The following is a 12,707-nucleotide window of genomic DNA, read 5'->3' as shown; positions in this document are numbered from 1 at the left end:
TTCGTCCAATGAAATTTGTACACAACACTACACTCTTAAAAATATTGGGTTGTTTTTGACCCAAATTGGGTTGTTTTTTTACCCATCGTTGGGTCAGTATTTAACCAAACAAAATATTGAGTTGTTTTAGTTTTCACCCAAAACGGGTTATTTTCATAACGCTATTTTGGGTTAAACTTATAAGTTACCCAAATATGGGTTGAACATTAGCCCAAAATATGGTTAATATATGACTAAATTTTGAGTTATAATTTAACAATTAATTGGGTTGTTTTTTTTTACCCATTGTTGGGTCAGTATTTAACCAAACAAAATATTGGGTGGTTTTCGTTTTCACCCAAAATGGGTTATTTTAATAACGATATTTTGGGTTAAATTTATAAGTTACCCAAAATATGGTTAATATATGACTCAATTTTGGGTTATAAATTAACAATTAATTTGGTTTATAAATTTGATCACACTGGAAAGAATATCGTAGGGCCTTGGCAATTTGCAATAAATTTAAACAAGAGAGCTCATTACGTTCTTCCGCTGAAATATCAACACAACATAAAAAAAAAATTAAATATTGGAAAAATTTTAATTATAAAAAGTAAATTAAATTAAAATTATTCTATACCTTTAGAATCAAAAATTAAGAATCCTTTCAAGCACTCATGGAAACGATGCGCAAAATGTTTAATTTCCAGTCTTCCAAAGACTACAAATTCGATGGACACATTTTCGATGCTCATATCGTCTTTGGCGCGTGGGAACTTTAAATTTAATAGCATGACCCAATTTTGGGTTGCTATTATATTATCTTAAAAACAACCTAATTTTGTTTAACCCAAATTTTGCGTTTCAATATTTTCAACTAAATTTGGGTTATTTTTGACTCAAAAAGTAGTTAAAAATGAAATAACCAAAATCATTTAACCCGACGTTTTTAAGAGTGTACGTTAGCGTGTTTAAAGGCTAGCTGCGTTCTCCTTGTGTTTGTTGCTCCTAGCTGGCAGAGCGTAAGGTGTATTGAGAAAAGTACCAAAAGTCGTCTCCCTAAATATATAATAAATAAATTCTAGATTATAATATCTAACAAAATTCAACGTAACTTGGCGGTTGACTGTATCACGTAAGGCGATATTAATCTCTTCGGTGTCGTTGACAAAAGTTCGAATCAATGGAATCCCCCAAAATCGGTTGTTTGTCTTCTTTCTTTGTTTCGGAAAGAGAGTCAATTCCCCGATTTACTCGGTTGCCCTTTCACGTCTCGGCGAGCGAAGGAGACAGCCACAGCACGTACATAACCTCAATTATTCAAACAGACGTAAATAATTCAGTTCCCCTTCGATATAATTAGCGGTTTCCTTTTATCGGGTTTTTATTATTTCTGCAAAAGACTATTTGGAATAGTTGCTTAAGACTGGAATTAGTACCGGGGATATATCTTTCTCACATTTTTACGTCTACAGCCTTTTTTCTATCTCTCTTGAGCCCTCCCGCTCCGAATACCCAGAAGGCTATACGTTTTACTCGCGCTCCTTATACTATTCTTTCTTGTTGGTCAGCATCGGTTCGGTTAACGTTATCGAGTTTCGGCGGGAATTCACCGGACTAGATATCGGCTACTAATCAAGGCCGGAACCTCTCGGGGCCCCGTGTTGAGGTCGAACTCCTTTTATAGGAAACGTGTTCGATAGGAAATCCCACTCTCTCCAGAACCCCGGAGGTGTTCATCATTACTTCCACGGAAAGGCGACGAGAGGGTGCGTCCTGCGTTTTGGCGTCTTCGCGCGGCGGTTGATCCTAATAGACATTCACGAAACTCTAGACTATAGTTTATTTTGTTCCTCGGGAATCTCGGACTGGCGGTAGCGGTAGTTACGCTTGGCCGGAGTTTCCCCAAATTAAGGATCGAGTTTGGTCCCGCTCGCGCTCTCCGTGTCGCCCGCGTCCCAACCCTTTCGCGGGAAGAGGGAAAAATAATAAAGATAGATGGACAGTCTAGATCAATCACTCGATACGATTGGATTCGCCGAGACCCCATCTTCCTTATAGTTACCATTTGACTTTTAAAAGTCGTCTCCCTTAACATTGAACTTCCATTTTATCTCCCGCATCCAGGATGAAAGTGTCCCCCTAAAGTGGATTGTACGTAAACGCGCCGATTCTCGTAATCGATGGGTATTCGGGTTTCTAAGCGTAATGAACGCCCCTGGTTCTTTTCTCTAGGTTATGGGCGATTTTTTTTATCTTTGGCGGTTGTTATTCTTAATAAAGCCACGATTTCGTTAAACGTGATGTTATCTAATTCGAGTCACCCGCTGTAATTAAAGTAATTACGATCCTGCTACCGACATGGTTTTATTTCTATATCCGTCTACGTATATTGCCCTCGGATTATCTCCTGGTGGAGAACTTTTCTCTGAGCATCCGTGCGAGGCGGCTTGAACACTTCTACAGGCGTCTGACCTATTTTGGCCTACAATAAGCTCTATAACTGCCTCATTTTTATATATATATATATATATATATATATATATATATATATATATATATATATATATATATATATATATATATATATAGTTTGTTGTGAAACTTGTGTTTTTCATTTAAAATCCTATCGTATAGACAGTCAGTAATTCTTTATTTTCGTAACTCGCTACCGAAGTTCCAAAACTAAGTAAATCGAGTTACACGTTTTCTGTTTTTCTCGAAAGAGCATTTCAACATGCATACCTAAAATATTTAAAATAGTTTCAAAAATATGGTTTCACATTAAAACGTATCGCTTAATAATATATTAGAATATTTAAATAATTTATTTTCTAAATGCGTCTAAGATACCTGGTTTGAGCAGACGTTTAAATTTTAATATGACTTTGTAATCTTTTCAAATACTCTATGTACTAACAAAGTTTATTTCAATAATATATGAGCAATGCTATTATTATTGAAAGCGAAAATCCAGTCTGTTCTAGTTGATTAATAATATAAAGACGTTGTTTTCTTACCGTTAAACGCAACGTCCTAACTGCCGATTTAATTTGGCTGCTTCAAGACGTGTAAGATTTTTGAAATTCAATAGCCGTAACGCGTAGTTGCGGTATAAGGCGGGGAAGTCTAGTGTTATTTTATTTACGACACTACGATCTACTCTTTGTTGGATGAAGATATCATATCGTGGTTAGCTTGTTTATGGATGCCAATAAATCAACAGAGGCGGGGGTGGTTCAGACGAGTGTGTATATACCAGGGGAGTCGTAAGAAATCCGCAAAAAGTTTTCTTTGGTTTGAGCTTATGGGAGTTTCCTGACCAAGAACCAACTTTACTTTCTTACAAAAAATAAAGTTTTCCGCACTTTGGCTTGTGGAGACAGAAGTAATAAAAGACGACTCTTGCCTGGTTACGCTTTAAAAATTCAACACACTAGCCATGAAATCGTTTCCTTCCAGGAATACAATCTTTCACTCGCTTTCTCGTGTATTGACAGACCCCTTCGGCTTCTTTCTCGATAAGACAAATGATTTTGCATTGAAATCTTCTATAACCCGCGGGTACCTGAATTTCCCGAAAATTATAAATGGACCATGGGTTAAAGTTTTGAAATTTTTGCCTTAAAAATTATATTTTTTACTCCAAAAAAAAGCTACGGTGGTAGGATGTTTATTAGCTTAGCCACGGCCAACTTTGATCTCTCGCGCTACAGTGGTCAACCCATTCGTCGAAATTCCGCGAGCAAGGATTTTCTACCTATAAACTCTACTATAACCTGTAGAAGCTCAAGGCCACGCTCGTTTTTATATTAGCTTCAATGTAAAAACTATACAGATATATTTTGCTCATAGGTGAACATAGAAACTTCAACGAATGGGTTGGCCGCTGTAGCGCGAACAGCGCGTGATCAAAGTTGGCCGTGGCCTAGCATACCTTCCACGCATACAATAGGTTGACCCCTCTGGTTCCTGACTCGTGTATGTTTACTATTTTCAGGAAGCAAAACTGGGCAACCGTTATCGTATCTTCGGACAGCCAGGTCCCCTCATCTATTGATAAAAAGGTGCGCTTGACCATTTTTTCTGTCTTTTGGCTCCTCTCCAATATCCCTGGTACGGCTATCACTCGATCGTAGTATCCTTCCTCTATCTTTTTAGATATAATTCCATCATTGTTTCTTCCCCTTTTGGAATGACACGAAGCAACGTTTCGTTCGAGGTCCCTCGTGGCCTTGGGTATCTTTTTTTCGCTGGTGATTGTAATGAAGGCCGATGGAGTTCTAGATCGTTACGGTTACGATATGTGCCCGTTCCAGATGCCGACACCCACTCCAGGGTTATATTTCCAAGAACAATAGGATGGATTTCTGGGAAACTGACACACCCATTCTTTCCTCAGATTTATTTGTCAACTTAGTTAATTATCGAGTGATTCTTATAACCACCCGCGATTCAATGAAAATTTCCATTACGGCCGAAATCAAAAGGCAAATTGAAACGAAAATATGACTTTCTCGTTTAATTAAAACATCCAAATTTGAAACAATCTTCAAACCGATTAATCTTAGTGATAAATATAAAATTTGGAAGAAAACTGCACTCGATTTCTCATATCTTAAAATTCAGTTCGTGTTCGAGAAAAGTTATCAATTTTCGAAGCTTTAACTGGCAAATTTGGGGGCCATCATCGTGTCAATTTCACCTTATTTCTCTTGGAGCATCGTTGAAGATAAAGTTTTAAATCTTATTTGAGAGCAGGTGACGGCCGAAATAAAAAGAGAGAAGTGATATGTAATAATTCGCGTAAAAGTGTAGCTGACGAAAAACCGTGCTTTACGCTTGGTTATTTTCTCCTTTTTTCCAACCCGGATTGAATTTCAACTCTAAAACGTTCATTGATTCGTTCTTTTAGAATGGCGAGAGAGGGAGGAAACTGTAAAGTGAGGAAGGCTGTTAGAAAGGCGAGATATAGCGTTAAATTTAATCGTTTCTTCCTCGCTTCGATCTTGTACGCGAGAAGCGAGTACGGAGGCTGAAAAAGACCCAAAAAAAGCCGAATATTTCTCTGCAAAACAATTTCTTCTTTTCAAACTGGCTTTTCGACTTTTGGCGATCTCGCGACCGTTCCCACTACTCTCCCTTTCTTTCTCGTGTGTCTCCAACGTTTTTTTATTCAAACACGAAATGGCACACACAGCGAGAGAGAAAGAGTTTGAGGTGATAAAAAATCAATGTCGAGCTCTGTCATGCATATTAAGGCCACAGCTGCCATTGCATGGGGCTTGGAATCCAGACGTCCTTTACAATTCCTTAACTGAAACGTACATACGACCCTAGAAGAAATTTCGTTGTTCCCAAAATAGCTTCGGACGGCGTATGCCTCTGCAAGACGCGTTTAGACGTATCAATTGAGGGAAAACGTCAGCTATGGGCCTTCGTGATGGAGGAGGGTGGGTTGGGAGAGCTCTGACCGTTATATGAAAATGGAAAAGTTACAAAATACGGCATATATCAGTTTTTGGAACGAAGAAAGATTTGGGAAAGAGGGCGGAGTAGACGAGAATCGGGCTAGCGCGATATGCGTCGTGCCAGAGGGACGACGGGGAGGGAACGGATATTTTTCGTGGAATCCATCGAAGTCATTCTCTGTCGCGCGTTTGTGATCTAGATTCGCCTTCTACGCGATGAAATTAAATTTTCTGGCAAAAAGTTGAAAATTGCCCGAACTCACGCCAAGTATAGATCAAATGAAATTTGCTTAGCTCGACTCGTAACTCTTTTGTTTGGCATTCTGAAATGAAAATGTCCAACGCGATTTGAAATGTCCTAATTCTTTTAGTTTTATTTCGATTTAACATTTGTGGGTAACTTCTCCCTGAACACTAAAGTGCCTTTATTAGAACACTTCTACAGGAGTTTGACCTATTTTCCTATAACGGGTACTATGTTATTAGAAATTCCTTTTTTAAGCCAAGGAATACTTCTAAGTATGGTTCCATACCAGAGTGACTAAGAAAAATCATATCACCTCAGGCAGGAATCGAACCTTAAACCTTTGGGTTACCGTCCCAACGCTACTACCATAAGACTACCGAGGCCACAAGTAAATAGGCCTTGGACATAACAATTTATTTATTGATGGGATACATTTAACCGGTTGTTGATGGTGCCGTAGCATTTCAAGTCAACTTTTTTTTAATTAATTTCTAATTATATTAATTCCTGAGTAATAAAACAAATAAATTCCCACAGGTACTTGGTTACTTGAGACAAGCTACTAACGAAGTGTATCTTTGCTACTGGTGTAAATCATTAGCAACATTGACTCGTGGTTTTAGAATTGAAACGTATACCTTTCACTATGAAATTATTTAATTTAAATAGTATTTCAAATAGTACACTACCGTTATACCGATAGAATATGAACAGTGTTTGGGAAGGTGGCAAAATGTTTGGTCAAATGATATCCCAAGAAAGTAAATCGATTCTGAGAACTAGGAAGGAAAGGAAATCCAACTGGATATAAAATATAAATTCAATTGAATTCCAGAAATATTCCGAAATGGATAAAGATTGCTACGCGTTTCAGTTAGGCAAATTCCGCTATATATTTTGGATTTTATTCTTGCCCTACTTCGTTCAGTTACGTATTGCTTATCAAAGCAAACATGGCTATATATTTTTCCCCTTACATGTTCCTAATATGTCTAATGGTTTTCGAATGAGTTTATGAGGGCATTAGGTTGTTGACTTTTCAGTCGTTCTAGGTAAACGCGAGCCCAACTTAAAAAAAAACCCGTGTTCGGTGAAATCGACATGTAGGTCGAACTTGAGGTGTCACTATCTCGGACTGTATATAAATGGTCTACACCGAAATGTCATATATTTTCCGTGTTTTAAAAACGAAATGACAGTGTTTATCTTTCACTTTCTCTTCTTCGGTTTGCGGCCTCGGCCACTCCGAATCTCCCAACGTATAATATCGAAAAGCTATTTTTCCATTTGTGGGAAATATATTAGGCGCGTTAGCCGGAGTGTCATCCGAGAGCGCGTTAACGTTTCAATTTTTGTCATCTTTTTCTCGAATGCCATTTATCTGGCGGGGCGGAGAGCGTGGTGGTTCGCATTTGCTGGTCGAATTCGTTGTCGTACACATTTCATCTTCCATTGTGGACCGCAACGACGTTTTCGCGCGTTGCAAAAGAATGAAAAAAAACCTATCCAAATTTCAAAACGCTCGGATAACCACAAACTGTCACCTTGAATTTCAGGACGCCCTATACTCGCCGCGATCCCACCCTTCTCAATTTCGTGCTCCCTTTCCCGCGCGCCACTCGTACATTACATTCTCGCTCCGCGTACATGTCACGAGACATTTTACAAAACAAGCGATGCTTTTCTAACCCGTCTTCCTTCGCTCTCTTCGCCGCAGATCTGAACCTGCTCGCTATTTCCAATATTATAAGATACTATTACATGGGTGTGGCCGCGATTCTGCTTGTAGAACGCTATAGCCACTTTTGGCTATTTTGTGTATTAGGTTAATTAAGAACATCTGTCTGTTACCGCGCTTAAGGAAAAAATGCCATGACGACAAGCGTCAACGCTAAAATATTGTATTAACCATTTTTTCCCTAGTGAAAACTGTCTTTTATTCGTGCAGTAATAATTTAAAAAAAATTCAAGCTAAACGACTCAGGTTGTGTTTCATTTTGGGTCAAATTTCTCACAGTCTCACTCGCTAGCTAGGTATCATTAGAACACTTGTTTTTACGAAAATGCATCTTCATAATATCAAAAAAGGTTGTTACAAGACCAAAATATCTCGATAGCCCGGTCATTATACGCCCTATTCAAAGGAAATTCTTCCCCAAATTGCACTGCCTAAAATATTCTTATTTAAGCATGAATAAAGGCAAGTTAGGCAATGATTAAAATTCAAAGATAATCATTAGACACTATTAGACGTACTATTTATTTATAAATTGCCTAGATAAATACGTTTGGCTCAATTATAATTAATTATTGAATAATATTTAAAATAATATTGGTTTTAATAATCATATTACGATAGAGACAAAAGACTCCAATAAATGAACCAAAATTATGTTTTTATTAACATACCTACACTGTCTACATTTAAACTTGTTACTCAACCTACTTCGTTAGGATAAAATAGTTCGACAAGAGTCTGTATGTATGTTTACATAGCCGGAACTCGTTAATAATGTTATTCTTTGGTCGGACGATTCTTTGATTAATTCCAAAGTAAAAACCCAACAAAAAGAGGAAACGATATTGGCCCCGAAAGGAAATATTGTGAAAACCATTTTTTACCAACCTCAATGGTTTGAAAGAACATTTTTCTCTTCGCGCGCTCTTTCCACAGTTTTTTCCGAGCACCCTTTTTGTTTGCCCGAAATATGAAGTAGAAAGTTTTTTCTCTTTTTTTCTTGCGGTTTTGTTTGAAATGGGAGAGAGAATGGAGGGATGGGAGGAAAACGCAATGGTTATACGTTTCTAGGGCCTAGACAATCTGTCATTATTTATTTTTTGAGAAGGTGTCAAAGAAATATGGCCGACGCTTGTCAGAAACATTTTTGTCTGTGTTTTTTCCTCATCGTCTCCCCATCTTCGTCAGGCTATCTTTTTTCTTGTTGATTTCTTCCCTAGAACAGTATATATACACCCATTTTTCTTTCAGTCCTTATTGTTTGAGAAATTTTGGCTTTCCTTATAGTCAATCTCTCTTCTCTTCCGGATAGAAAAATGAATCTAGTAAAACGATTCGGTCTTTTCTGTTAAAAATAGGAAATGATTCCAAGAGTGTGTCGCAATTACTACTTCAAAGGTCGCTTCATTTCCATTGTATTTTACCTTCCCCCATCCCCACCGAAAATCTCGGAAGTCATTATTTAACCTACCTGTTTTTTTTTGTTGGAGACCTCATCGAACATTTTGTCTAATGAGGGCCCAGTATATCTCAAAGCCCACTTATATTTCTTGGAATATTATCTTTTACGCTTCCACTGAGCTCTGGTATCACATTTCGTGTTCCATTTGTAATTGAGATTGCGTTACGAGAGCAATCTGAGAGTCCTAATATAGAAATCCGCTATTAATACGATTTCTTTGTGTGCATGAAGGAGCTATAGACGGAATATAATGAGTAGACGTCTTTTGTCTTTATTCTATATTCGTAGTGGTACGCAATTCAGTAATGAGGGAGATCACCTGACGAACTCCGGGAAAGATTTCTCCGAATCCGCAGAGTTTTCCGAGACCGAATGTGACCGGGATCACCATGACTTATCGTTAGGAGGTACGCTTATCAAGATTAAATTTCCGAGTATCGCTGAATTATACTGACTTTTTTGTTTTTTTAACCCTGTCGAGTACCAAGAATTTTATTTTTTTAAGTACTGCTATTGCATTAATTTGGGCGGCTCTAGCTATAAATCTCTGTTTGAATGTCATTCAAAATTTTCAATTCTCTTAAAGGGGTCCCAAATTACCTAACGAAAAAACCTTTTTCGATTTCACCCTCTCCATCGTAACAAAGAGTAATAATTAGAAAGACATCCACCCTTAAAATATATGAAAAATACTATAAACCTTATTTATTTATTTAATAAGCCTTTGTATAAAGTCATTACGCTTGCCGAACTTGTTTTAATGTATCGCTTTCGTCAAGAGATACGTAGGAGTTCAGCTCAGTATTAAAGGTTAGATCTTTATTAAAAGGGCGACTCGTTGAATTTTAATTCGTGTCTTGTTCAACTTGTTAAAATGTTTCACGCACTCTTTAATATTTTAGCGTAAAATGCTTGTGCATTTTTCAAGGAGCACGCGCGAAATCTCTCGAGCCAATTTACGCTAAAATATCAAGACTTTTTAACAAGTTGAATAAGACATAAATAGAGTTTATGCTAGCTGGGGTGTTGTGTTTGTTGCTCCTAGATGCTAGCGTCTATTGGCTATCATAGTGAAACGTCACTTCTACGTCACGAGTGACGCGCCCGATACATCTAAACAATAGGGCCAATGTTACTTTATAGAAAGGCCTATTACATTAATTTTTTTTAATGCTTTACATCGACATTACAATTTAGAAATACCAGTATTAAACTGTAAAAGTACCTAGAAATGTTTTATAGTTTATGAACGACCATTATTGAACATTTCATTGCATGCTTTCTTTTAACCTCTTCTTTCACACTAACGCTGTATGTTTGGTTGGTGATGTAGAGTATCAATTTCGAAGACTTGGCGATCCTGCCTTAAGAAGGCTACAGCAAGTTTGTTGATGAAGTCGTTTTTAAAACAAAATAAAAAACTGCTTTTCTGTGTTACCGTATGTTTTCTGTTGAGAGAAAACGGCGAAGATAAAAACGAGAAAACGCTATTTGTAAATATAACAAGGAAGACAAAACAAAGACGGTTTCTTGTAAATAATTTTTGTACAGCTTAGAAGATTTAGCTCTAATGTGCGAATTAAAAACGACAAAAATGTGTTTTAATCCGTTAGTGGACTCTTACTTTTTCTCCTATTGTAACGTCTCATTTTCTTCTAGACATACCGTCGTAAAACTTTATCTTCTTAATTCGTTAGAAATCTTCGTATAAATCAATAAGGCTAATCTGATTTCAGATCCATAATTATTCAAATTACTCTAAAACGTGAGACGCAGCGCATTAAAGACCCGAACGCAATTTGCGTTAATCAAGTAAGTGATTTTTCCTCTTTCTGTTTATAACGTGGCGTATTGATATTCGACGATATGTGATTTTTTTTACACGACAACAATTAGAATGACAATTTGGTCGGTGTACTTCGCGGCGCCAAATGCATTTTGAAATACGATACGTTGAACATTTCGAAGGCGACTAAAAGGTCAAAGACAGTTTATTTTTAGTCGATGCTTTTCAAATTGATTACCTTCAGACGCGGATAATGAAGCACGCTACTGTTTCCCGTTTCTTTTCGTTCTTTCAATATTTCGTTAAAAAAGTGGAGACACGATTTGGAGTTTCGCACGGGGATATGTCGAAGGCCCTTAAAGTGATTAGTACAGGGATGAATGAGCGAAAAGGAAAAATCGTGTAGACGAGTGGATAGATTAACCCCAATTCCCCTTTTGATTTCGTAAATATTTGATAGCCGAAGACGTGGCGCGATGGCTAATTTTCTTCTTTAAATTCAATAAGTCAGTCATGCGAAGATATAATTTCTTCGCAGGGGACGCTACCAGAAAAAACCGACTTTCCCAAAACCCAGCCTTTTATATGTATAAAATAAAAACGCAACTTTAATAACAGTCTGGGGTATATATAAACAAACGCTCTTAAAGTGTAGGAATTTTCGTTCTTGCTCCGACGAAAATCTAGGAGGGGAAGGAATTGAAAAATGGCAAGATATGGAACAAGTCCGTCACATCGTATATAACAATGAATGGTCACCAATGTGTAGATTGTATCTGAAGGATAGAGACCATTTAACGCGGTTGGTATCGATCTGAATCGTAACTATAGAAACCAATTAAAATGATTATACACGTATATCGATCTGGCACCTAAATAGTAAAATCAAATGAAATTAACTCCGTCTGGCATACTGCAACGATGTTCGATAGTGGAATTTCATCATGTTTATCGGTAGCTAGGCATTAGCGAACGAAAGCTGCAAAATAGAAAGAAGAGAAGTATAAATCGGGTTGATAGTACGTAAGTGAAAGGGACTAGAAAACGTTATACTCGTTTCTACGCTTTCTCGGTTTTCTGGCTGGCATCGATTTCTTTTCTTTTCTCTCGCACGACGGAACATTACGCCGTTGAGCTTTAAAGTTAGAAAACCCGAGAACAAATCGCCTTCAGTTCGAATATAAAAAAGCCCCGAGGAAAGTGCAGGCTGCGCTGTAGTGGCTTGAAAGGGGTGAATATCGCCTAAGTAAAGGATGGGATCTGAGAGAAAAGAATCAAACAAAAATTGCATCTATCGTCTCTCTCACTGTGTGTGTGTGTGTGTGTGTGGATGCAATCGCCAGAATGTTTTCTCGGGATTTCTTTAACCCGAGAGCGAAGGATATGGAACTGAAATATTCAGAGCTTTCCGTTCGCTTTTCTTTAAATTCCGGGGTTTAAAGTTTTCTCACCAGATTTAGACTTTTTTTTATTATTTGAAAGAAAAACCTATTTTCATTCTTTCAAATGGCAAGGAATCGAGGCCACGCGTTTTCCTAAAATCATTCATTACGTGGAAGGGGGGGGGGGCGAAAACATAACGGCTGAAATTTTAACTTTTTCTTCGAAGATGGATGTGTAGGGGCAAGCTAGTCTTTTCTATTTGCCCGAGTCACAACGCGCTAACGATCCTTTTCAGTCTCCGGTCGACGTTAATTGTTCTCTAATTCGTGCAATTATGTTGTTTAATTATTTCCGTTCCTCCAGGTTTTTAATTAAAGCCGTAATTAACGAAGTAGAATTAATAGAGCGTTTTACTCAGAAGTTAATGACGAGCTCTGACGATAGGCGCGTTTTGTCGTTTCTACTCAAAGACGATTTAATGTGACGCGAAAGGGTTTAAATGGTTGCTACAGAAGACAACGCTCACGACAAAGTTTTTGTTCCGAGTTAACATGATAAACTCGCTTAGGTTTACATAAGCTTATATACTAATTTGATTTATTTCTTAAGATGAAGAACTAAATATATAATCTAGTGGC

The 12,707-nt window shown here is 37.5% G+C and overlaps 1 protein-coding gene across 1 annotated transcript in view; it reads left to right on the top strand.

Moving 5' to 3' along the window:
* LOC149936075 (cell adhesion molecule Dscam1-like) overlaps positions 1-10,442 on the top strand; it is a 134,085-nt gene extending 123,643 nt beyond the window's left edge. The window contains exons 24-26 of the mRNA XM_090153612.1: positions 3,983-4,049; positions 9,189-9,307; positions 10,234-10,442. Of these exons, the coding sequence (XP_090009738.1) occupies positions 3,983-4,049; positions 9,189-9,307; positions 10,234-10,292 (245 nt within the window). The 3' untranslated portion in view covers positions 10,293-10,442. The remainder of the gene's footprint in view (positions 1-3,982; positions 4,050-9,188; positions 9,308-10,233) is intronic.
* Positions 10,443-12,707: the final 2,265 nt, after the last annotated feature.

Source organism: Leiobunum rupestre, chromosome 7, assembly GCF_980474605.1.
Source record: "Leiobunum rupestre chromosome 7, qqLeiRupe1.1.hap1, whole genome shotgun sequence".
Lineage (NCBI taxonomy): Eukaryota > Metazoa > Arthropoda > Arachnida > Opiliones > Sclerosomatidae > Leiobunum > Leiobunum rupestre.
This window is presented reverse-complemented; position numbering and strand designations above follow the sequence as displayed.